This window comes from Mesoplodon bidens, assembly GCF_964165515.1.
Source record: "Mesoplodon bidens genome assembly, chromosome: 9".
Taxonomy (NCBI): domain Eukaryota; kingdom Metazoa; phylum Chordata; class Mammalia; order Artiodactyla; family Ziphiidae; genus Mesoplodon; species Mesoplodon bidens.
In genome coordinates this window covers 47431114-47457196 of record NC_138166.1, presented here as the reverse complement: position 1 = coordinate 47457196, position 26083 = coordinate 47431114, and the positions used below count along the sequence as shown (strand labels likewise).

The 26083-nt window shown below is 40.5% G+C and overlaps 1 protein-coding gene across 13 annotated transcripts in view; it reads left to right on the top strand.

Moving 5' to 3' along the window:
* DYNC1I1 (dynein cytoplasmic 1 intermediate chain 1) overlaps positions 1 to 26083 on the top strand; it is a 484637-nt gene that overhangs the window by 395817 nt on the left and 62737 nt on the right. For all 13 annotated transcript variants that reach the window (XM_081243706.1, XM_081243717.1, XM_081243708.1 and 10 more), the window contains 4 exons: positions 2803 to 2949; positions 6915 to 7028; positions 9513 to 9646; positions 13273 to 13417. In XM_081243706.1, the coding sequence (XP_081099832.1) occupies positions 2803 to 2949; positions 6915 to 7028; positions 9513 to 9646; positions 13273 to 13417 (540 nt within the window). The remainder of the gene's footprint in view (positions 1 to 2802; positions 2950 to 6914; positions 7029 to 9512; positions 9647 to 13272; positions 13418 to 26083) is intronic.

The following is a 26083-nucleotide window of genomic DNA, read 5'->3' as shown; positions in this document are numbered from 1 at the left end:
AGTAATTTGACTTTTTATCAAATGTAAAGAGAATTCTGAATTCGAGATGGGGGTGCTTTTCTGACATTTAACATTTTTTGAAATGATTTAGTTAGTACTTAGCACTGTGTGTTGAATGAATGAAAAGTGGACACGCTAATGAATGAAAAAGTAGGAATTAAGTTCTCACCTTGTGGTGTTGGATTCTGGTTGATCACCAACTATGTATTTCTGTTTTGTAGAAATACCTCCACTGTTCGTTTTTCTGTAGTTTAGTCTCTTAACAAACTGTGTAAGGTTTGGAGCAGTATTTGCTGAGATTTAAGTGAAAAGCTATTAAGTGGTTTAATTATTGATTTTTCAAATTTAATGACATTTCTTTATCTATATCCATTGGAGCTTTGGTAAATTCAATTGTTGATATCACCTGGATAATTTTAAGGCTTTCTGAAGTTTCAAAGAAAATGTCTCCAACATAGCTCAAGCAGAATAAGAATGTCATCAATTGAAAGCTCAGAATCGTTTCTGTGAGATGTGTAAAACAAGAAGCTGACCAGCATTATTTTCTTTTTCTTTAGTTCAGTACCATTATTGAGAGTTATTCTTGAACTTTATGAAAACCAGGTTGGGGCACAAGCATACTCCCCATTGAATCATGTTCAAGGAATTGGAATTGAGAATCATTCAAACTGGGAAAACATGACATTGAAAAATAGTCTACATTCTTTATGGTACTTCAGAGAATCTGAGACTCTGACTAGGAACTAGCCTTAGGCTGATAGTAGATCTGATTTTATTTTATTTTATTTTTTAATGGACAGTTAGCTTCCCAGTCAGAAAGAGGTCATCATTTGTTTTTCAATGACTTCTTTGCTTTACTGGCTTATCAGTTACAACCATTGATCCTCTCCCTCTCTCCCTCTCTCCCTCTCTCCCTCTCTCCCTCTCTCCCTCTCTCCCTCTCTCCCTCTCTCCCTCTCTCCCTCTCTCCCTCTCTCCCTCTCCCCCTCTCCCCCTCTCCCCCTCTCCCCCTCTCCCCCTCTCCCCCTCTCCCCCTCTCCCCCTCTCCCCCTCTCCCCCTCTCTCCCCCTCCCTCCCCCTCCCTCCCCCTCCCTCCCCCTCTCTCCCCCTCTCTCTCCCTCTCTCCCTCTCTCCTTCTCCCCCTCTCCGCCTCTCTCCCTCTCTCCCTCTCTGCTCAGAAAGCAGTGATTTCTCGCTATTGCCCACAGAAAACAATCCACACAGTGCCTGCCATTCAAGGTCCTCTCTTGTCTGGCCCAGATGAACCCTTCAGTCACATTTCCTACCCCCTGCTTCCTCCATGCAAGCTCCTTCTCAGCCAAACCAGACTGTGGCTGTTCACCAGCCTCTGCTTTGGAGCCTCCAGTCTTGTCTTCCCATTATCCCATCTCTCAGGGGTCACTGTTTCTTTTCCTCTCCACTTGTTGAACATTCCACATTTACATCAAGGGTGATGCATTCCCTTTCATGAATGAGGTCTTTCTAACCATCCCACCCTTTCCGTTCCCCTCTTTTTTTCCCCCTCTCCTAGCTAAACTAAACCTTTCTCACCCCCCCCCCACACCACACACACACACACGATCCTATGATCTAGTCATGGCCCATATCACCTTCAGGGCTGCTGCTTGTGTGTGCAAGTTGTGACCTGCATAAGCATCTCAAACCCAAGGGACAAGTGAGGACAAAAATCTACCTTCCTCCCCACTTGCCAAGGCGCACGCCCATGTGACTAGGTTGTGCAGAGAGGCACCTATTTTTATTCCATACAAAATTATGGACTAGCATGTAGGGACCAGCGGCAGCATGTTCATCGAATGCATGCTTTTTAGTTCTCTTTCCTAGGGCACAGGTTTGTCGAGGGCGATGACTACCTTTGTATTCCCACCATGCCTGGTACAATGCCTTCCTTACACATAAGATCACTCATTGAATTTAACTGAAAGGGTGAAATGTGTTTATTAAAAACAATTATTTTTGTGTATACATGCAACCATGTAAAGCACAACAGGAATCACAGTGGACTTCTTAGCAAATGTGGAACAGCCAGCTTGTCTGATTTTAAATGTATCATGGCTCTTGCTCAGCTAAGTAATTTCCTATAAAATGTAGTGCCCAGTAGTCTTCTGTGGAATTTTAGAAACCACATTCATGATGCTCTGACAGGCCATGGCAGAGTTGGACTGAAATCCATTTCTGACTGTTAAAATAGGCAAAGAATAACATTAAGAATTGTCTGAAGTGGGCAGGATAAAGGTCAGGGGAATGCCCATGGGAGGCAAGGGAATTTGGGGGGAGGAACCAGTTGGATCAGTCTGAGATCAGTACACTTCCTAGAAGTCTACATTAAGCCAAAAAGAAGAAAAAAAAGTACCCAGTCTCAGAGTCCTCAAAGCCTTGCCAACACTGTACACGGATGCGGACATGCCCTCAAATAAAGAATTGTTTTGTAAAGACTAATGGAGAATTAATATTAATTCTGATGTGATTTTATTGATAAATGGGAACTATCCACAAACCGAGCTTTACAGACCACAAAACATGATGTACGTTAGATAGGGTTTATGCCTATTTGGTGACGTGGCCGAGACTTCAGATTTCAAGTTTCAAGGAGTAAACATCGGCCAACCTCTCCAGGGAACTTCTGTGTCTGTGTACAGAATGTCCTACACACTCTGCGCTTAACATTTGCTTTGTGTTTTCCAGGATGTGCTGAGTTTATGTGATGAGCAGTTTTTTCTTCAGGAAGAAACAAGCCTCCTCTAACCATTTCACAGGATACCTTTCTTCTCTTTCCTCCCACAGTCCTCTGTGATGTCGGTCTGCTTTGCTCGTTTCCATCCCAATTTGGTAGTTGGTGGGACTTACTCGGGCCAGATTGTCCTGTGGGATAATCGCAGTCATCGGAGGACGCCGGTCCAGCGGACACCCTTGTCGGCTGCTGCACACACAGTAAGTCAAGCTTTTGTCACATCCCGGTCAGCCATCCAAGCCCTGAAAGAGGGGATAACTGACAGAGGTACGGCTGTTGTTAGTAACTCCAACTTCGAAGTATCTAACTTACAGTGATTGCATTCTGACTGACTAAAGGGAAGCCGAGTGGAAAGTCGATGAAGGAAGCGCTGGGTTTAGAGGACTCTCTTAACGGTCTACAAGTTTTAACACATAGAAAGGATCTCTCTGGATGTCCCAAAAGCTACCAGGGAGGATAACTTAAAACTAAAAAATGCCACAGGGAGAAACCTTGGAAGAAGCATCTGTGAAATTGTTTTCCCAAAGCAACTCTTCACATTTACATTATAAGGTGGAAACTCATATTTTCAAATAGACCGTAAAGAGTAAGCACGTTCTGTCTAGGGATGGCATATGGGACTTTTGCCAATAGGCCTTTTCCACGTGTGATTTGAGGGAGTGCTGTGACTTTAAATTCTGGAATGCATGGTGTAAGTCTCAACGATAAAGTCTACAGTGACAGTGTAATCCCTAGGGTTAAAAGTCAACATCTCAAAACCATTACCCATAATTTAGCAGAAGAGGTTCAGTATAGTGTTCATAAGACAACTAGTCTGTCATTTCCTTTAAGAGAATGACAGGTGTGTTTAGCAATTGTTAGGAGGAATAAGAAGACAGGCATGTCTCCATCAATCTCTGCTACCCTGACATTCAGGGGAATTGATGTCCTTTCTCTGAAATGCCCAAATTATGCCCAAGGATACAGCTCTACTCTTGTTTCAAATTCCTTAATGTGGTGGCCTCATTTGTTTCATCTGCTGGCCTCAAAACCATCTAGCTTTGAAAAAGAACCGCTAGCTGCTTTAGCCAAGACCATGAAGAGGAAAATTCTTCCACTCTTGTAAGATGGACGATGGGAAATGACAAGTACCAAGTCAGCCTTAATTCTGATTGACTTGGGCCTAACACACATGCAGGTGAAACTAGTTCTTGGGAATCTTGGAAAATTGCTCTTGCCTACCCCATTTCTCCAAACTAATAACAGAAAATTGTGACCCAAGAGGAGACGGGCTTGATGCAGGTGTTTGCTCAAGGAGCATGAAGCCATTTCTTGGCCCTATGTGTGTATATCTGGTGCGTTTGTGAGCATACCTCCTGAAATTTCAAGAAGTTATAAATCCAGATATCACAACATTTAGCACGAAGCTTTTGGGGAGAATCCAAACGCAGGAGCTCTTCCAAAGTATTCATCTCTTTTCCAAGCAACTTAGGATGTGATCTTCACAACGAAAATACTGTTATTATCAAACAGAGTGACATTATTTCTGTTAGAAAAGAAAATAACAGTTTTTTTCTCTTTTGCTGTGTTTTGTTGAATCCACAGCTCAAAGAGCACAGTTAATTTTGTGACTTGTCTTTCAACTTCCACTCATGCCTGGCTGATTGGTACCAGGATCAAAAGTGGTTAAGGAAAAAGGGTCCCACCACAGATTACTAACTAATTTCCTTTCACACCCACCACATATATGCATTTGGGACAACAGGAAATCCTAATTAAAGCAAAAACCTTCTGGCACACAGTAAGTTTATTCCTAAAATAAATAAAAACAATCTGGCTTCTATACTGGAAAAATGAGCGGTACCATTGCTTTTTTCTTTCCATTAAGCAGAGTGATGTGTGTTTGTGTGTGTGTATAAGTAGGCATGCCCACGTGTCTGCTTCTGTTCTGGTTTCTTTACATTTCTCTTTTCTTGTAAACTGAGTTTTATTACTCCTGAAAGCACAGGCCAGTAGTACTGATTAAAGCCAGGGAGGGGCTACCACACACATTCCTTCTCAGGGCATTTGCTCTCTACATCCTTCTAGATGCCTTCTTTCCCTACTACACCCACCCTTAGGAGTCCCGATCCATTAGGGTTTTGGAGATTTGTGTTGATGCTCTGTGGTTAACAAAAGAAACCCTATTGGACTCTTGCTAAAAAAACACTAGGCAGATTTGGGGCTCATAACAATGTTTGGACCTTGCTTTCTCATTCTTCAGTTTACTGAGTCTGCCATTTTCAGGCGAGAATGTCTTATCCATTCTTCCAGTTTATTTGCATGCAGAGCTTAGAGCGCCATGTGACTCACCCTTGAGTTTGTACTCTGCTGTACGTTCCACATACACCAGAGACTTGGGAAAAAGCATTGTCCACAGCCCCACAACCAGTCAGTCCTTTTGGTATTTAGAGACCAGATCAGAAGAATATTTCGTTCCAGATCTCTGCTGTACTTACCACTGTCCAGATCTACTAAAGCTGATCCATTTGAAGGTTTCTGCAGGAACGTGGTGTGAAAAAGACATAGGGACTTGGTTGACTCTCCATCAGCATGGGTAAAAGAGGTGATGCAGTTGCCAAAAAAGCAAGTGTAAATCTTAAGATGCATTAATACAGGCATTTTTTTTTATCACATGAGAAGTGACAATTCAGTGCTCCCTGTATTTCTGTATTCAGTTAGTCAGAATGTACGTAGAGGGTTATGTTTTAGTCTCAGAACTTCACTGGAAGGGGAACTTGGACAAAATATAGTGTATTCAAAAGAGAGTGTCCAGGTTGAGGAAGGTATTGAAAACCAGGTCCTCAACGCATTTGAAGGAATTGGTGATGATTAGTCAGAGCAAGACAAGACTGGGGGGAGGAGGGGTAATATAAGAACAATCCATACGTATTATTTGACTTGATGTATATGATGTCAGAGGGCACTTCACTAAAAGTATTTCCTTGAGCTTTCTTCATCCTCATTGGTAGAAGGAGGAACTGCCCAAGAATTAGTGCTAAAACTGGCTAAGGTGTTTAAGCAGAGTTTGGACTACCTCTTGGGACAGGCAGATGAACAGCTATACTTATGATTATTACAGTTCCTTCTCACCAGGAGTTTATATGATAATAATAGTTTGGGAACTATCCTTTATATAATATCAACTTTGCAGTATTAGAGATTGTTTCATTGTTGTTGTGGCTAGGTATTATGGACAGTAACTCATCAAGAGAAAGACTCAGACTGTCAGCTGTTTGTACAGAGAAGCATTGACTAAATTGTGGTTTGGCCACTGATGGCTAAGCTGCCTGAAATCTAACCCAAATTATTGCTAGGTTGTGCTTTTGCTAACCTTCCATTTAGTATTTAATGTGCAGCTGCAAATGATTTTAGCCTACCATTTAGGATTCTACAGAGTAGAATAACCTTCTTGCATTATGACAAAAGGTTAGAGCATCTTGCTTATGATTCCTGGGATGTTTAAGTGACCTTTCTCAAGGCCCTGGCCAAATCTAAGCCTCCATACTACCCTAAACGATATTTTGAGAAATAAACCTATCATCATCCTAGGTTTTGCAGCAACATAAAGAAATCTGATTTAATCTTACTAGGTTCCTTGTGCCAATAATTTCCACCACCAGTATCTCTCCCTCAAATCAAAGAGGCTGATGAATATTAACCACTTTTTATAAAGCATGTTAACAAATGTTTGGCACTGTGGCTATAATGCACTAAACTCCAGAGTTAGTAACACTCCTTCCAAAGGCAATTGTTCTACCCTTTTGAAGACTGTCTTTTTCCGTCACTCGTGGTGAGCTTAGAAGCCAGACTATGCAGTGGAGCCTCATTCAAGAAATACACGTTCACCTCCCTGTGCACCGTCTGTCCCATCGATCCTCATTTGCTCCCGTTTGCTTCAGCTCCGTTGTACTGCCTCTGACCGAGCAAGGTGAAGCTTTCTGAGTATTTCCACTACGACGTGTTGCTGCCAGAGCTTTTAAAAAGAAATCAGGTTCAAATCAAAAGTGGCAAATGATCTGAGGCTTGTATTATTGTGGGATTATGTCACTCCTTAATCCTTGTTTTAGAGTAATGTGTTTGACACTCAGATGTAAGCATTTCCTCTTGGATCAGAGTTTGATCCTCCATGTTTATGTTTCTGCAGCATCCCGTGTACTGTGTAAATGTTGTTGGGACCCAGAATGCTCATAACCTCATCACCGTCTCTACCGATGGTAAAATGTGTTCCTGGAGCCTGGACATGCTCTCCACTCCACAGGTGGGTTTGTTTTCCCCTACACATAAGAGCATCTTGGTTAAAAGAGATACCTGCCTAATGGAACGGAGTTCCTAAAAGCCAAACCCTCACATCCTATAGGACCTAAAATCAATGTGTGCACTTGAAAGAGTGGGGCCTGTTTTCAGCAGCCTCCTCTTGAAGCCAAAACCCATTTCCTTTACCGCAAATCATGTAATTATTGTAATACGTTAATCCTTAGGTCAGTTTCAAGTGAAAATGAAATAATCCATTTTAAAGCATAGTAATTATGGAAGTTGGCCGTGGTAGGAATTGTACTTACCCTACTGCATTGTTAAACAAATATAAACGGGGTTGGAGCTCAGCAGAGCGATCCCTGATGGGTCCTTGCCTTGGAGAAAAGGTATCCCAGCAAAACAGAAGTCCAAGCCCTTGCTTGTATCTGTAGCCTAGACAACTGCCTTGTGTGTTTGAAGAATTTGTCCAGCCATCTGTTTTCTCCTCTGGAATGTTTCTTAGGGTGGCTCCTGCCATTCCTTGCTCAACAAACAAGAAGTTGAAAATGAAAAAGTTCCAAGGTTTCCAAACTGCTCCTGATTACAGTAATGGGAGCTAAACAAAGGAGCAGAAGTGCAAGAGACCATTGGGGGAGGCGTCTAAATGCAACTTCCAGAATACATGTATGTACACGCACACAGAAGACAACACTTACGTCCACAGATAAATACACACATATCCATACTCTTTCCACATTTCTTGGGGAAAAAAGTACTTCACTGTCCTCCAGCTAAAAACAGAGAAGAATTTCCTGTTATAGCCTTTGACAACGTGAGGAAACATCAAGAAAATTGTAAAAGATATCTAGGAGATACTTCTCAATTTTAACTTTCCTATTCCCTTTCCTGGAATAACAATCCTGGAATGTCTCTGTCACAATTTTAGAAGACATTAGAAGTTTCAGGATACATAAGGAAATGTGGAAACTGAAAAGAACTTCCCACAAGTTTCCACAAAATACAGATGAAGAGAATACTAAGACTAAAGAAGTTATTTTTATAATTGTAGTGTGGGGGGAGAGCTAATAAGTTCCTTACAATTTAAGTTTCTCTAGTTTTACTGATCTTTAACATTTATACAAGTTGGGAGTTGTGTGTGGGTATTTTATAGCTTTGTCTTAAATTTCTCAGCAATACGTTGTTTTCTTTTAAAAGCAAACAGATATGAGTGAACCCTCTAATGAGGAATTTTTAATTGACCATTTTGCTGATTAAATGTGTGTGTGTTTAGGTTAAAGCCAGTCATACGGGGGCTACATGACCATTTTTATTAGTTTTGGCATGCCTGCAGACGCCTGTCTCTGTACAGAGATGGAGCATTTCATGTCATGGCTGTGGATGGCAGGCAGACATGGGAACAGACAACAGTTGCCCTATTCCCTTTCTGTCGCAAGCGGGTGACCAAGAGACTGTACCTTCCCTCTGCTAATTTTAGCCATGGAGCAGACCACCGGATGGTCCAGGTTTCTGTATTACAGTGTCACAGCATCCCCTCACTAAAGCACTCGCCGCGTCTGGATCTCACAGACTGCAAGCGTGTCACATGACCACATGGTCTGCACTTCCCAGACTGTTAGCATGTGCTTCCGATTTATGGACTCCTTAGCTGCGATGACTAGGTTTATTTGTTTGCATAAAAAAAGACTAAACTTCCAAACAGAATGACATGATCCCCTAGAATGTTTTTTTTAAAGTTACTTTAGGTGCACAAAGCAGGCTATTTGATGTAAATAGCCAGAAATATTCAAGGATGTTAGTTATACTTAACTATTCTTCACTGCCGTTAAACTTAATTCAGCAGAATGTCTTTTAAAATACACTTGAATTCCCAATTTTGAAAATCATCTTAGATAAAATAAAGACTCTCGTTTACCATTTTAAAGACTTATTTAAACATTGTTTTTTGCAGGCTTAGAGCCTACACACCCAATGTCTGCCTTTATGAAATCTAGTCCCTGTTGAAATCTGGTTTTTATGACCTGAGTGACAACTTTCTGGTTTTAGTCCATGGAGGACACACACTCCTGCTTTGACACACGTGCTTAGTACATCTGATATTAATACAAGTGTATTCTCACGAACAATTGATGTGGAGAATGTTTGTAAATATAAGGGTATTGTGTGTTGTATTAAAGCCTGGGGCTGACAAGTGTAACCATTACAGTATTATCTTTAGTTTCTGCACCATTAGTTTCAAAATTCTCACCTGTCATCTCTGCCTGACTTCAGAAGCAGCAGCACACACTGATGCAATACAGCCGGCCTGAAACCAGAGATACACAGAAGCATGAATGTCAGGGGCAGTAAAGCGTGGTTTCTGGCACAGCCGGGGTCTTTTGTAACGCTGTGTGAAAAGCAAACAGACGATTTAGTCAAATGATTTTTCCGTGCTATCTTTGGCGTGGCAAGGAGTTGACAGAGGGAATGTAACCACGCCATGTTTCGGTAGGAGAGCATGGAGCTGGTGTACAATAAGTCCAAGCCTGTGGCTGTTACCGGAATGGCTTTCCCAATGGGAGACGTCAATAACTTCGTGGTTGGCAGCGAGGAGGGTACAGTCTACACGGCCTGTCGTCATGGAAGGTGAGTTTCTGTTTTCTTACCCATGACGTGTTCTTCATTTCCAAAAGTCTGTTATCGCTTTCTGGATTATAACCACCTTGCATTATGAGAAAGGCATTTCTGAAGAAATGCAAATCACAGCCTCATGTCTTCACTGTTTTATAGCATCCTTCTGCTCTAAGGATGCCATTTGTAAGCCTTTAGCCATTCGTAAGCCTTTAATGGTTCACATTGCCTGAGGAAAACAGTCCAAGCTTCTTAGCGTATCATAGAAGATTCTTGATTACCCTTGACTACCTGCCCCTGCCCAGCCTCAGCCTTCAGGCTCCAGCCACGCAGCCATCCCCCAGTACGGCTGATCCCACCACACCTCTGTGAGGTTGTACATTCGGTTTCTCCCGCTGGGTCTGGTGTTTCTCCCTTCTTGGCCTGGTTAATTCCTCCTCACCCTTCAAGAGCCAGAACAAAGGTCTTTCCACACTGAAGGCTCTCCTGACTCTCCTGGACAAAGAAAATCATTTCCCTCTTTATGTTTCCATAGCATTTTCATTCCCTTTATTCATTCATTCTTTCAAGGAATATTTCCTAAGAACCTACCATGTGCCAGGCACCATCATGTCATAAGGATGCAGTAAGGGACAAAACAGACCTGGAGTTCATATTCTGGTTGAGGGTGAATGACAGCAAACTAGTAAACAGGTAAATATGTGGTTTAAGATGATAAGTACTATGGAGAAAATTAAAGTAGAATAAATGGGATAGGACTACAAGCTGTCAGATAGGTTTGTTATTTTATATATTTTCATATCACTTCTACATTAGCATTCATCACATTATATTTCAACTATTCAGTCATCTGCCATTTTTCTCTTACTATTTCCATTTCATCATTGGTTTCCTGCCTGGTGCCTGGCACATAGTAAGTGAGGAGTTAAAAATTTACATGGGGAATAAAGAAGGACAATAACTAAATAATATAGAGAAGTGCCTTAGGGCCCTTCCTCTCAATCAGAGGCTGAAATAGTATGAGATACATAAGGCAGAATGAAGATTCCAGGGGATAAGAATTGTCTTGATTGAGAGATTGGCAGGTGCTCGTGGAAAAATCTCAGGAAAAAGTGGAATTCAATAATTTAGACTGGGTTATAAAATTACATGCAAGACTTAATGAATGGACTCACAGCTTTTGAAGGGTTCATTGTGTTCACCTTGGTGTGTTATTTCTCTTTCACTTTAATAGTTCTAATTCAATTGATTTTTCATCTCTTGCACTCATCACAGGCTATTTAGATTGAATGAGGAACCAGAAATTGTTCCAAGTTCATACTCCGGTGTATTTGTGATTTGTAGAAATAACAGGCATCCGTGGCTCAGCTATATGATTTTTCCATTCACACAATACAGGCTGTGATGTTCCTACTGTGCTCTCCACAGAAACAAGCAGTATTTTCCCTGCTCACATGAGTAAAAGATGACTAGGAAGATGTGCCTCATAATTCCATGCCCAATAGTCCTACTTCATAAGTATTGGCTAAAACCACACATCAGTTTTATGAAAGCATAGAAAGATCTGATAGAGCTGTTCCTTCATGGCAACGTTCACTGCACAACTACTGTCAGCAAAGTGCATTGCTAGATGTTGCCAGGCATGCAGACATCAGTTAAACCTGTTCCTGTCTTCAAGAAACTGATGATGGTGGGAAAGGTAAGCACACAAACGTCTGCAAGACAGGTAGAATGTCATAAGGGGCATGAGAGAGGCACAGAGAGCAACACTGGGCCAAACAAACTCACAGGTTTATCTACATATTTTTGGGAATCGACAGGGCACAGGTTCAGTTGACAACCCAAGGCTTTAATTATCTGTGAGGGCTATAGAACATGTTCATTGATAACTTTCAGATTTAAAAAATTTTTCTCTAATGTGAATAACCGTTTACACGGTGAATATTTTTGCTCTGTGGCTACTGTCCTTTTTGAGCACAATCAGAAGATGCACTGTGGTTCAAAAGAAGGGTACCTAAGGTACAAACCACAAATCATTTTACAATGAGCTTGATTTTGCTTTTTACATTGGTCCATCTATCTGAAATATAAAATACAGATCTCAGTAGAGTTGTAGGCATTGGGCTTCATAGTGATCTTAAGTGGGTCATATAGGGCTACAGGGGAGAGGTGTGAAATTTCTGTGTTTCACCTGACATGGAAAAGGTGCAAATCCACTTCCATAAATTAAATAAGTTCTTTATTTTGCACCCTATAAAGCCTTTCAGGATGCTGTTAAGAGCAAATGGAGTCTCACCAGGGGCCACTTCAAAGATCAGTTCCTCATGTTCTCTAGAGCAAATGTAAATGATCACGTGTGGAACTGCTGTTAGCAGTTTCACCAGGCATAATTTTTGAGTGCCTGTTACATGGAACACATGCTGCAGCCCTTGGCTCGTGATTTCAAATTTTGCTTAGCACACTGACATTTACTGGTGCTCCAGAAGCCCGCATTCTTTAATAACTTAATACATTTTCACTCTTTGTGACATAATATATAGATTCCACAATCTCTTTGTATTTGTCATATTTATAACCTTGTGCACATGAATTTTTAAAATATAGCATTTTGGTATATTTTCTAATTGGGTGTGATTGTGTGCAGACTATTGTGGGATAACAGGGGCTGGGAACAATCCCAGCTTAGTTAAATAAATGATATATGTCTGCGGATAACTTTCAAACTGTGTATCGCCATTTCTCAGATGTGCTCCTGTTGGGGAAAAAGGCATAAGTTTGCCTCTTTCTTTGCTGTTTTGTTCAACAAATGTTTACTGAGCACTTACTACATGCTAAACAAGGCACCAGCCCTTACGGAATTTACATTTAGTGGATTTGTAAATTACTCTTCTGCTTTCAGTGAAAACATCATTTTCTCCATATGACATTTAAGTTATTTTGCCTATTATTTTGTGGTGACAGGGGTTTCCACAAAGTTTTACATTTTCAGGTACGTCAGCTTAGTTTTAAGAACTTTTTCTCAAAAGGGTAAATGCATGTATTCAAGGATATATGGAGTTTTATAGCCAATAGTCTCCCCGAAAGGAGTTAAAATGGGAGTTGTGTCAAAGTCACCACAAGAGTAGAATCATCTTATTATAAATATGAAAGCTCTGAGATCTGAGTGTACAGTCATCCCCTGGTATCCAAATCCATGGGGAATTGGTTCCAGAAGCCCCTGCAGGTACCAAAATCCGAGGATGCTCAAGTCCCTTCTATAAAACGGCTCAGTACAGTCAGACCTCCATATCGTGGGCTCCGCGTCTGCGGTTATAGAGGACCGGCTGTATGTGTTTTGCATCAAAGCAGCTGCAACCACAGTGATGGGCTTTGAGGCACTCCTGAAAAAGGATTAAATGATAAAAATTTGATATTAAATTCTGAAGATTAAAAAGATGGTATCGCCCCATATTGTTAATCACCAAGAGTAGTATAGCATTTATTTCTCTCAGGGTAACTGTGAAAGTGGTTTCATCTCTGATGGTTTATGGCTGTGCTAAATTATGGAGAAGTAATCACGCAGAAACAAGCCTGGTTTTTGTAAAGTAATCAGTGCTTTGCGAAGGTCACTGAAACTCTGCTCTTGTGTGGTCTTTGTGCAGCAAAGCAGGTATTGGGGAAGTCTTCGAAGGCCACCAAGGGCCAGTGACAGGAATTAACTGCCACATGGCAGTGGGCCCAATCGACTTTTCACACCTGTTTGTCACGTCGTCGTTTGACTGGACCGTCAAACTGTGGACCACAAAGGTAAGAAAACCTTGATTTACATTCCCAGGTAATACACAGGGGAGGAGGACAGTTTTGTCCCCTGGGAGGAGTAGGGAGCCTGAAGTCTCTTCCAGGAGACCTGGCATTAGGAATTTGTACAACCTCTGGTGAACCCGACCTGCCTCAGAGCTAGTTAAGCCTTACTTTCTCAGTCCATTTTATTTATTTTAACATATATAAGTAATACTGGAGAACACTCTGTAAAAATCCAAACAATGCAAATAATGATAAAAACAAGTCCTCCTTCACCAATACTAAGCCTGCCCATGACATCGCCTTCATTGCCTTCCATCCCAGGTACCCTCTGCTATCAGGTTAGTGTTGAGTGTCCAGAGCATTGCACTACTTACTCACATACATCTGTACCTATGGAAATACAGGACTTGGGACTTGGGTTTCTTGGTTTTGGGTTTTTTTTGAGTTTTTGATGGTTTTTAAGCTAGTAAATGGCACCATCCTATTTGTGCTTTCACAAGTAATTCTGACCATGTTTGGGAGCAAGAAAAACTAGAAAAAGCCACCTAGAAGGAAGGTGCAGGAATCCAGGGAAGAAATGACAATGGCTTAGATCAGTAGTTTGGAATGGAGAGACGTAGATGGATTTGAGAATCATTTATGAGGTAAAAGCCACAGAAACTGGTGATTGATTTGATACAAGGAAGGTGAGAGAGGGAGTCAGCAGGAAAAAACCCATGTTTAAGACTGGGGCAACTGGAGATCTGTGGTGGCATTCATTGCGGTGGAGAACACCCAAGGAGGCGCATGTTGCTGAGGAGTGATGTACAGGTCGTATTTAAGGTGGCTGGGAGGCACAATTCACAGCCTTCACTACGCAGTTTGATAATTGGGACAGAAGCAGAGGGAGCGCTTTGGGCTGCTCATACGGACCTAGTTGCAATCAGAACAATGATGATTAAGTCCAAGGAGTGGACTTTAAAAGAAATGCTAAAACACAATGCAGAGAAAGAGAAATACTTAGGAAATAAACAGGAGAAATGGAAGTAGAAAAAAAAGATTAAAAAGTAACAACCCAAGAAATAGGAAAAAGTTAGAATTGTTTGCGTATAGGGCTTCCTGGGTATTAATGGATAGGGCTGTGTCAAGATGACAGAATTGGCTCTTAACTGTATGAAAAACAACCACACTTAGAAATTCAAACTCAAACCAAGCTGAGAAACCTCAACTATGAGATTGACACAAATCCAAAAGATAACATACTCTGTGAGGAGACCGAAAGAAAACAACCATTCTAATACATTGTCATTGGAAATGCAAATGGTACAACACTAATGGAGGGGAATTTGGCAATATCTAAAAATAATGAATGCATATTTGCTCATTGACAGAGCAATTCCCGCTTCTAGGATTCTATGCCAAAGATGTACTAGCAATAAATAAGAAAAAGACTTATGCAGAGGGATATTTGTTCAAAGACTGCCTTGAATAGCAAATCATTGGAAAAAACCCAAAAGTCCATCAATAGGACACTGGACAAATCAAAAGCATGATACATCCACATGAAGGAGTACTATTCAGATGTAGAAAAGAAATGAAGATGTCCATATGCTTATTATGAAGTGATCTCTAGAATATAGAGATCACTGTATTTTTAAATGAGAAACATAAATAGTATGTTGTCACCATTTAATATTTACTTATATATTTTTTAAATTTAATTTTTATTTTATAGTTGATTTACAATGTTTTGTTAGTTTCAGGTATACAGCAAAGTGATTCAGTTCATTTTCAGATTCTTTTCCCATATGGGTTATTACAGAATATTGAGCTGGGCTATACAATAGGTCCTTGTTGATTATTTTATATAAAGTAGTGTGTACACGTTAATCCCAATCTCCTGATTTATCTCTCCCCCGACCTTTCCCCTTTGGTAACCATAAATTTGTTTTTGAAGTCTGTGAGTCTGTTTCTGTTTTGTAAATAAGTTCATTTGTGTCATTTTTTTAGATTCCACATATAAGTATTATCATATGATATTTGTATTTCTCTGACTTCACTTAGTATAATAATCTCTCGGTCCACGTATCTTGCTGCAAATGGCATTATTTCATTCTTTTTTGTGGCTAATATTCCATTGTATATATGTACCACATCTTCTTTATCCATTCCTCTGTTGATGGACATTTAGACTGCCTCCATGTCTTTGCTGCTGTAAATAGTGCTGCAGTGAACATTGGGGTGCATGTTTCTATTCAAATTATGGTTTTCTCCAGATATATGCCCATGAGTGGGATTGCTAGATCATATGGTAGTTCTAGTATTTGTTTTTTAAGGAGCCTCCATACTGTACTCCATAATGGTTGTACCAATTTATATTCCCACCAACAGTGTAGGAGGGTTCCCTTTTCTCCACATCCTCTCCAGCATTTATTGTCTGTAGACTTTGATGATGGCCATTCTGACCAGTGTGAGGTGATACCTCATTGTAGTTTTGATTTGCATTTCTCTGATAATTAGCAAAGTTGAGCATCTTTTCATGTGCTTTTTGGGCATCTGTATGTCTTCTTTGGAGAAATGTCTATTTTGACCTTCTGCCCACTTCTTGATTGTGTTGATTGGGTTTTTTTTTTTTTTTTTGATATTGAGCTGCATGAGCTATTTGTATATTTTGGAGATTAATCCCTTGTTGGTCACTTTGTTTGCAAATATTTTCTCCCATTCTGTGGGTTGTCTTTTTGTTTTGTTTACGGTTTCCTTTGCTATGTAAAAGCTTTTAAGTTTCATTAGGTCCCATTTGTTTATTTTTGTTTTTATTTTCATTACTCTAGGAGGTGGATCCAGAAAGATGTTGCTGAGATTTATGTCAAAGAGTGTTCTGCCTGTGTTTTCCTCTAAGAGTTTTATAGTATCCAGTCTTACATTTAGGTCTTTAATCCATTTTGAGTTATTTTTGTGTACAGTATTAGGGAGTGTTCTAATTTCATTCTTTTGCACATAGCTGTCCAGTTTTCCCAGCACCACTTATTGAAGAGACTCTCTTTTCTCCATTGTATATTCTTGCTTCCTTTGTCGTAGATTAATTGACCATAGGTGCATGGGTTTATTTTGGGGCTTTCTATCCTGTTCCACTTATCTGTATATCTGTTTTTGTGCCAGTACCATACTGTTTTGATGGCTGTAGCTTTGTAGTATAATCTGAAGTCAGGGAGCCTGATTCCTCCAGCTCCGTTTTTCTTTCTCAGGATTGCTTTGCCTATTCAGGGTCTTATGGGTTTCCGTACAAATTTAAAAAGTTTTGTTCTAGTTCTATGAAAAATGCCGTTGGTAATTTAATAGGGATTGCATTGAATCTGTAGATTGCCTTGGATAGTATAGTCATTTTGAGAATATTGAGTCTTCCCATCCAAGAACTTGGTATAACTTTCCATCTATTTGTATCGTCTTCAATTTCTTTCATCAGCATCTTATAGTTTTCAAAGTACAGGTCTTTTGCCTCCTTAGGTAGGTTTATTCCTAGGTATTTTATTATTTCTGATGCAGTGGTAAATGGGATTGTTCCCTTAATGTCTCTTTCTGATCTTTTGTTGTTAGTGTATAGAAATGCAAGAGATTTCCATGTATTAATTTTGTATCCTGCAACTTTACCAAGTTTGTTTATGAGCTCTAGTAGTTCTCTGGTAGCATCTTTAGGATTTTCTGATTATAGTATCATGTCATCTGCAAATGGTGACAGTTTTACTTCTTTTCAGATTTGGATTCCTTTTATTACTTTTTCTTCTCTGATTCCTGTGATTAGAGGACTTCCAAAGCTATGTTGAATAAAAGTGGTAAGAGTGAACATTCTTGTCTTGTTCCTGATCTTAGAGGAAATGCTTTCAGCTTTTCACCATTGAGTATGATGTTACCTGTGGGTTTGTCATATATGGCCTTTATTATGTTGAGGTAGGTTCCCTCTGTGCCCACTTTCTGGAGGCTTTTTTTCGTTAATGGGTGCTGAATTTTGTCAAAACCATTTTCTGCTTCTATTGAGATGATCATATGGTTTTTATTCTTCAGTTTGTTAGTGTGGTGCATCACACTGATTGATTTGCAGATATTGAAAAATCCTTGCACCCCTGGGATAAATCCCACTTGATTGTGGTGTATGATCCTTTTAATGTATTGTTGGATTCGGTTTGCTAGTAATATTTTGTTGAGGATTTTTGCATCTATGTTCATTAGTGATATTGGCCTATAAGTCTCTTTTTTTTGTGATATCTTTGTCTGGTTTTGGTATCAGGGTGATACCTCATAGAATGAGTTTGAGAGTGTTCCTTCCCCTGCAATATTTTGGAATAGTTTCAGAAGTATAGGTGTTAACTCTTCTCTAAATGTTTGATAGAATTCGCCTGTGAAGCCATCTGGTCCTGGAGTTTTGGTTGTTGGGAGTTTTTAAATCACAGTTTCAATTTCAGTGCTTGTGATTGGTCTATTCATATTTTCTATTCTTGGTTCAGTTTGGGAGATTGTACCTTTCTAAGAATTTGCCCATTTCTTCTAGGTTGTACATTTTATTGGCATATAGTTGCTTGTAGTAGTCTTTTATGATCCTTTGTATTTCTGTGATGTCAGCTGTAACTTGACCTTTTTCATTTCTAATGTTATTGATTTGAGCCCTCTTTTTTTCTTGATGATTCTGGCTAAAGGTTTGTCAATGTTGTTTATCTTTTCAAAGAACCATCTTTTAGTTTCACTGATCTTTTCTGTTGTTTTCTTCATCTCTATTTAATTTATTTCTGCTCTGATATTTATGATTTCTTTCCTTCTACTAACTTTGAGTTTTGCTTATTCTTCTTTCTCTAGTTGCTTTAGGTGTAAGGTTAGATTGTTTATTTGGGATTTTTCTTGTTTCCTGAGGTAAGATTGTATGGCTATAAACTTCCCTTTTGAGAACTGCTTTTGCCACATCCCATAAGTTTTGGATTGTTGTGTTTTCATTGTCATTTGTCTCTAGGTATTTTTTAAAATTTCCTCTTTGATTTCTTCAGTGATCCATTGGTTGTTTAGTAGCATATTGTTTAGCCTCCGTGTGTTTGTGGTTTTTACAGTTTTTTTTCTTGTAGTTGATTTCTAATCTCATAGCATTGCAGTCAGAAAAGATGCTTGATATGATTTCAGTTTTCTTAAATTTATCAAGGCTTGCTTTATGGCCCAGCATTTGATCTATCCTAGAGAATATTCCACGTGCACTTGGAAGAATGTGTATTCTGCTGCTTTTGCATGGAATGCTCTATAAATATCAAGTCCATCTGGTCTAATGTGGCATTTAAGGCCTGTGTTTCCTTATTGATTTTGTGTCTGGATGATCTGTCCATTGATGTAAGTGGGGAGTTAAAGTCCCCCAGTATTATTGTCTTACTCTCGATTTTCCCATTTATGGCCGTTAGCATTTGGCTTATATATTGAGGTGGTCTTATGTTGGGTGCATATGTATTTACAATTTACAATTGTTACATCATCTTCTTGGATTGATCACTTGATCATTATGTAGTATCCTTCTTTGTCTCTTGTAACAGTCTTTATTTTAAAGTCTATTTTGTCTAATATGAGTATTGCTACTCTAGCTTTCTTTTGATTTTCATTTGCATGGAATACCTTTTTCCATCCCCTCACTTTCACTCTCTCTGTGTCCCTAGATCTGAAGTGGGTCTCTTATAGACAGCACATATATGGGCCTTGTTTTTGTATTCATTCAGCCAGTCTATGTCTTTTGGTTGGAGCACTTATTCGTTTATGTTTAAGGTAATTATCGATATGTATGTTCTTATTGCCATTTTGTTAATTGCTTTGGATTTGTTTTTGTAGGTCTTTTTTCTTCCCTTCCTCTTTTGTTCTCTTTTGTGATTTGATGACTGTTGTTGTGTTTGGATTGCTTTTTCATTTTTCGTGTGTGTGTATCTATTGTAGATTTTTGGTTTGTGGTTACCATGAGGTTTTGATATAGCAGTCTATGTATATACAAGGTTGTTTTAAGTAGCTGGTCTCTTAATTTCAAATGCATTTCCAATATCCCACATTTGTTTTCTCTTCTCAGGACTGCTGGTTTTGATATCATATTTGTGTGTGGATGATTTCCTACTTTTACTGTATATTTGCCCTTACCAGTGAGCTTTCCTGTTCATAATTTTCTTGTTTCTAGTTATGGCCTTTTCTTTTCTGCCTAGAGAAGTTGTTCTAGCATTTGTTGCAAAGCTGGTCTGGTTGTGCTGAATTCTGTTAGCTTTTGCTTGTCTGTAAAGCTGTTGATTTCTCTGTTAAATCTGAGTGAGAGCTTTGATGGGTAGAGTATTCTTGCTTGTAGGTTTTTCCCTTTCATCACTTTATTTTTTTTTAATTTATTTAATTTATTTATTTTTGGCTGCATTGGGTCATCGTTGCTGCACGCAGGCTTTCTCTAGTTGCAGCGAGCGGGGGCTACCCTTCATTGTGGTGCGCAGGCTTCTCATTGCAGTGGCTTCTCCTATTGTGGAGCATGGGCTCTAGGCAAGCAGGCTTCAGTAGTTGTGGCATGCAGGCTCAGTAGTTGTGGTGCACGGGCTTAGTTGCTCCACGGCATGTGGGATCTTCCCGGACGAGGGCTCAAACCCATGTCCCCTGCATTAGCAGGCGAATTCTTAACCATTGCACCACCAGGGAAGTTCCCTTTTGTCACTTTAAATATATTGTGCCACTCCCTTCTGGCCTGCAGATTTTCTGCTGAGAAATCAGCTAATAACCTTATGGGAGTTCCCTTGTATGTTATTTGTCACTTTTCCCTTGTTGCTTTTAATATTTTTTCTTTGTCTTTAATTTTTGTCAGTTTGATTACTGTTTGTCTCAGTGTGTTCCTCCTTGCGTTTATCCTGTCTGGGACTCTCTGCACTTTTTGGACTTGGGTGACTGTTTCCTTTTCCATGTTAGGGAAGTTTTCAGCTATTTTCTCTCCCAATATTTTCTCAGGTCTTTTTTCCCCTCTCCTTTCGGGCCCCCTATAATGCAAATATTGGAGCATCTAATGTTGCCCAGAGGTCTCTTAGACTGTCCTCATTTCTTTTAATTCTTTTTTCTTTATTCTGTTTTGCAGCAGTGATTTCCACCAATCTGTCTTCCAGCTCACTTATTTGTTCTTCTGCCTCATTTATTCTGCTATTGATTCCTTCTAGTGTATTTTTCATTTTGGTTATTGTATCTCTGTTTGTTCTTTAAAGCTTCCAGCTCTTTATTAAACATTTCTTGTATTCTCTCGGTCTGTGCCTCCATTCTTTTTCCAAGATCTTGGATCATCTTTACTATCATTACTCTGAACTCTTTTTCAGGTAGTTGCCTATCTCCACTTCATTTAGCTGTTCTTCTTTATCTTGTTCTTTCATCTGGAACATATTTCTCTGCCGTCTCATTGTGCCTAACTTTTTGTGTTTGTGGTCTCCATTCCTCAGGCTGCAGGGTTTTAGTTCTTCTTGCTTCTGGTGTCTGCCCCCTGGTGGGTGAGATTGGTCCAGGGGCTTGTGCAGGCTTCCTGGTGGGAAGGCCTGGTGCCTACTCACTGGTAGGTGGAGCTGGGTCTTGTCACTCTGGTGATGGGACAGGGCCATGTCAAGGGGTGTGTTTGTGTTTATAGGTGGCTTTTGGCTCAGGACAACTTTAGGCAGCCTGTCTGCTGATGGATGGATGTACTCACCCTGTTGGTTGTTTGGCCTGAGGCATCCCTACACTGGAGCCTGCAGGCTGCTGGGTGGGGCCAGGTCTCGGTGCCAAAATGGTAACCCCCAGGAGAGCTCATGCAGATGAATATTCCCTGGGGCCTCCGCCACCAGTGTCATTGCCCCCCCAGTGAGCCACAGCCGACCCCCGCCTCCCCAGTAGACCCTCTAAGACCCATAGGTAGGTCTGGCCCAGGCTTCTATGAAGGCACTACTTTGTCCTGGGTCCCAGTGCACATGAAACCTTGTGTGTGCCCTCCAAGAGTGGAGTGTCTGTTTCCCCCAGTTTTGTGGACCTCCTGCACTCAAGCCCTGCTGGCCTTCAAAGCCAAATGCTCTGGGGGCTCCTCCTCCCGATGCCAGACCCCCAGACTGGGGAGCCTGATGTGGGGCTCAGAACTCTCACTCCTGTGGGAGAACCTCTGCCATATAATTATTTTCCAGTTTGTGGATTGCCCACCTGGCAGGTATGAGATTTGATTATACTGTGAAAGCACCCCTCCTAGTATTTCACTGTGGCTTCTTCTTTGGCTTTATGTGCAGAATATCTTTTTTGGTAGGTTCAAGTCTTTTTTGTTGATGGCTGTATAGCAGTCAACTGTGATTTTGGTGTTTTCATGAGAGGAGTTGAGCTCGAGTCCTTCTACTCTGCCATCTTGCCTCTTCCCCTAAATGAAATATCTACTTACACATTTTTAAAAGTTGGAAAGATGAACCACACACACACAAAAATTATTACTTAAAGACTGGAGGCTGAAAGGAACAGCCATACTTCTTTGAATATACCTTGGCAGTTTGGTTTGGGAACTATGTAAATATTTTACATAGTTATAAAACAAAATAAGTTTTACAATTGGTTCTTTTTCCTTGAAGTAACATGAAATCAGCTTTAGTGTGGCTCAAATTGGATGCAGAACCTTACAGTGTGGGACAATTCTAAATGACTTCAAAACCCTGCATTTTTGACTATACATTCCAAAAGAGATATATTTTAAGGATAAAAAGGACTCCCCTCAAAAATCTTTAACTACTTCTAGTACTCATATTGCTGATGGTCATATTGTTACTCTCTCTTATACTGTTGCATTTGTATCTTGATGTTGATGTTTGTGAGAGTTGATATCATTGAGAATTCATATTAACAGCAGGGTTGAAAGGAGATGCAAATACACAAAGTTAGGTAAAAACTCTGTCATAATCCTAAATTTGAGTTGGACCTATCAGTAAGAACTCATGGTGTGTGTTACCTCTAAATCCAAAAGAATACATATTCACAGCTCTATCTACCAAAAAGGTTTAGAAACAAATGACCAATCCAATAGCAATGATTCTTCTGTGGTCCAGATTGTGCTTTCTAAATACCAGTTCCACTAAAAGAAACCAGAGATCCTGGAAGAAATGACTGATTCTAGATCTGGAGCAGGAAATGTAGAAAATGAGCTTGGACTATTTCATCCTAATAGAAAGCAAGGAAGCTAGCAAATGCTATAAATTTCTTGTCAAAGAGTTTGGAAGCCAAGCTGAATAAGCTTTTACTGTCTATAAGTAATAGATTGAGTTCATAATGATACTGAAAAAAGAAAAAAAAAAACCTTATTGGTCATCTTTGGAGAATATTAGGGAGACCAACTGATTATTTTAAAAACTAATAACTAGGGACTTCCCTGGTGGCGGTGTGGTTGAGAATCTGCCTGCAAATGCAAGGAACACGGGTTCAAGCCCTGGTCCGGGAAGATCCCACATGCCGTGGAGCAACTAAGCCCATGCACCACAACTACTGAGGCTGCGCTCTAGAGCCTGTGAGCCACAACTACTGAGCCCGTGTGCCTAGAGCCCGAGCTCTGCAACAGGAGAAGCCACTGCAATGAGAAGCCCATGCACCACAACGAAGAGTAGCCCCTGCTCACTGCAACTAGAGAAAGCCTGCACGCAGCAACAAAGACCCAACAACGAAGACCCAATGCAGCCAAAAATAATTACATAATTTATTTAAAAAAACAAAACAAAACACTAATAACTAAAGGAAAGAATCAGTCATTTATTCTGAAAGAGTCAAAGATTTGTTCTGTTTTTTCTGTGATTTGTATTGCAGGGTTACTAAGTAGTTGATGGGAGTAGTTTTTCTTTATAGACATATTCCAGCTATTACGGGAAGAAGAAATGATAGGATTTGAATATTATCATTTTGCAACCACTGATGATCTAAGCAATGGTTATTGCTGATAACGTCTTAAAAATAGAAACCACCTTCATAGTTATGGAAGTATACAATACCACCTTTGAAGTAGGCTTGTCCCCCAGATCAAATCTGAATCTTATCAATCTACCAGATCTCTGAATTTAGAGGCAATAGGAGATACAGATGTGAAATGTTAAGTAATACCACAGGGATGCAATCAGCCAAATCCAAACTGGGGAAATCTGTAAGACAACTGATCTCATTTCAGCAACAAAACCAAAAAATTTTTTTTCAAGGAAAAAGAAAAAATAGAGGTGGAAGCTATATGCCAAAACAAAATAGAACAAAACAAAACTTGAGACATTTCAACCAGTCTCAAAACATGGATCCTGTATAGATCTTGATTCAAGCAAACAGCCCATTAAAAAATTAGAAGGCTTTTAGGGAAATGTGAATATTGACTGACTATTTGTTGATAAATATGAATTATTATTTTAGGTGTCATAATGATATTGTGATCATTTTAAGTGGTTTGACCTTTAAGGAGGTACACAGAAATATTTACAGAAGAAGTTACATGATGTCAGGGATTTGCTTCACAGTAATCTTTTGGGAAGGGGAGAGCTTGTGGTTGTAGATGAATAGGATGAGCCATGTATTGATAAATATTGAAGTTGGATATTCTATTTCTAAATATGTTTGAAATTTTCTATAATAAAACTAAGAAGGCAAAAGAGGAGGGAGTGATCAACAGTAACAAATACTTCAGAGAAGTAGCATCGAGACTGCCACATGTCCCTTGTATTTAGCAACTCAACTGGTGCCCATGGCAAGTACAGTCCCATTGGAGTGCATTGAGAGTGGAACACAGATTAAGGAGGTAAGGAGTGAGAGGAAAACAGGAAGTGCTGAAGAAAAATCCAGAAGCTTGGCTACAGGGAGAGGAAGATGGAAAGTGGAGAGAGGGTTTTTCTTCTTTCTATTCTTTCCTTTTTTTAAGACTGTAGAGACTCTTGAGGATATTGCTGTTGTGGAAGAGCCAGTAAAGAAAAAGAGTAGGAAAAAACCTATAAGCATAAGGCAGAGAGAAGATCCCGAAAATGTTGGAGTGAATGGGATGCATAGCATAGGCAGGGGGTGAGTTTTACATTTGAGCAGTGACACCTTTTTCTGGTGTAAAAGAGGAACAGGAAAGGATGGGGGCAAATATACATAGGTGTGTAGGTTTGGTGAATGAAAGCAGAGAGAACTCTTGATTGATTCTGTTTTCTCAGTGAGGTAGGAGATGAAGTATTCTGCTGAGTGGGAAGTGCTGAAGGGAGCAGAAGGGAGGCGCTGAAGGGAGCAGGTTTCAGTTGGTCACAGAAGAGAACAGGAAGGGCTGATTAGGGAAACAAAGATGGACTCGGGCAGTGTGGAGGACCCAGTTGGGTTGGAGACCAGGATGTTTCAGTGGCATCAGTCTTCAGGGCTGACTTCCTCTGAGAGAGCTTGGCAGCACAAATATGGACAGGGATGAGATGGACAGTTAGTTGGACCCTAGGCTGGAGGCTTGCCATAATATGATGGAAGGACAACAGAATATAGGATTTGGAGATGTGGACAAGACAGTGTTTGATGTTAGACTAAGGATTCTAAGCTGGAGCAGGAAGGAAATGAAAAGAGAAAGAAAGTAGGACTTCCCTGGTGGAGCAGTGGTTAAGAATCCACCTGCCAATGCAGGAGACATGGGTTCAAGCCCTGGTTTGGGAAGATCCCACATGCTGCGGAGCAGCTAAGCCCGTGTGCCACAACTACTGAAGCCCACGTGCCTAGAGCCCATGCTCCGCAACAAGAGAAGGCACTGCAATGAGAAGCCCATGCACCTCAGCGAACAGTAGCCCTTGATCGCCGCAACTAGAGAAAGCCTGCGTGCAGCAACAAAGACCCAACACAGCCAAAAATAAATAAATTAGAAAAAAAAAAAGAAAGTAAAGGGATTAGGGGGTTGCAAGGCCCTATAAGATCAAAGAACATTATGAAGACAGTAATTGGGTAAGAGAATTAGTAAATTTTTAGAAATTGTTAGAATTAATAAATTGTTAGAAAGTGGGATGTGGGCTTCCCTGGTGGCGCAGTGGTTGAGGGTCCGCCTGCCGATGCAGGGGACACGGGTTCGTGCCCCGGTCCGAGAAGATCCCACGTGCTGCGGAGCGGCTGGGCCCGTGAGCCATGGCCACTGAGCCTGCGCGTGCGGAGCCTGTGCTCCGCAATGGGAGAGGCCACAACGGTGAGAAGCCCGTGTACCGCAAAAAAAAAAAAAAAAAAAGTGGGATGTTTGGATTTAACATTTCACAACTGAAATAATTGCAAGTGATTTTTTAAAAAAAAGAAAAAAAGGGGCCTCCCTGGTGGCGCAGTGGTTGAGAGTCCGCCTGCCGATGCAGGGGATACGGGTTCGTGCCCCGGTCCGGGAGGATCCCATATGCCGCGGAGCGGCTGGGCCCGTGAGCCATGGCCGCTGAGCCTGCGCATCCGGAGCCTGTGCTCCGCAACGGGAGAGGCCACAACAGTGAGAGGCCCGCATACCGCAAAAAAAAAAAAAAAAAAAAAAAGAAAAAGAAAAAAAGAAAAAAGGGTCCAGGATGTGGTCATGTCTGTAGCTGAAGTCCAGTGAAGTTGTAGTTCACTGGAGATGAGGTAGTCATGGAAATAAAAGGTCAGGGTTCTAGTATGCTGTGTGCTTTGAAGTGGGCCGGGATAATAATGGCAAAATAAGAATAGAGAAGAATATGGTGATCCAGGTGCTAA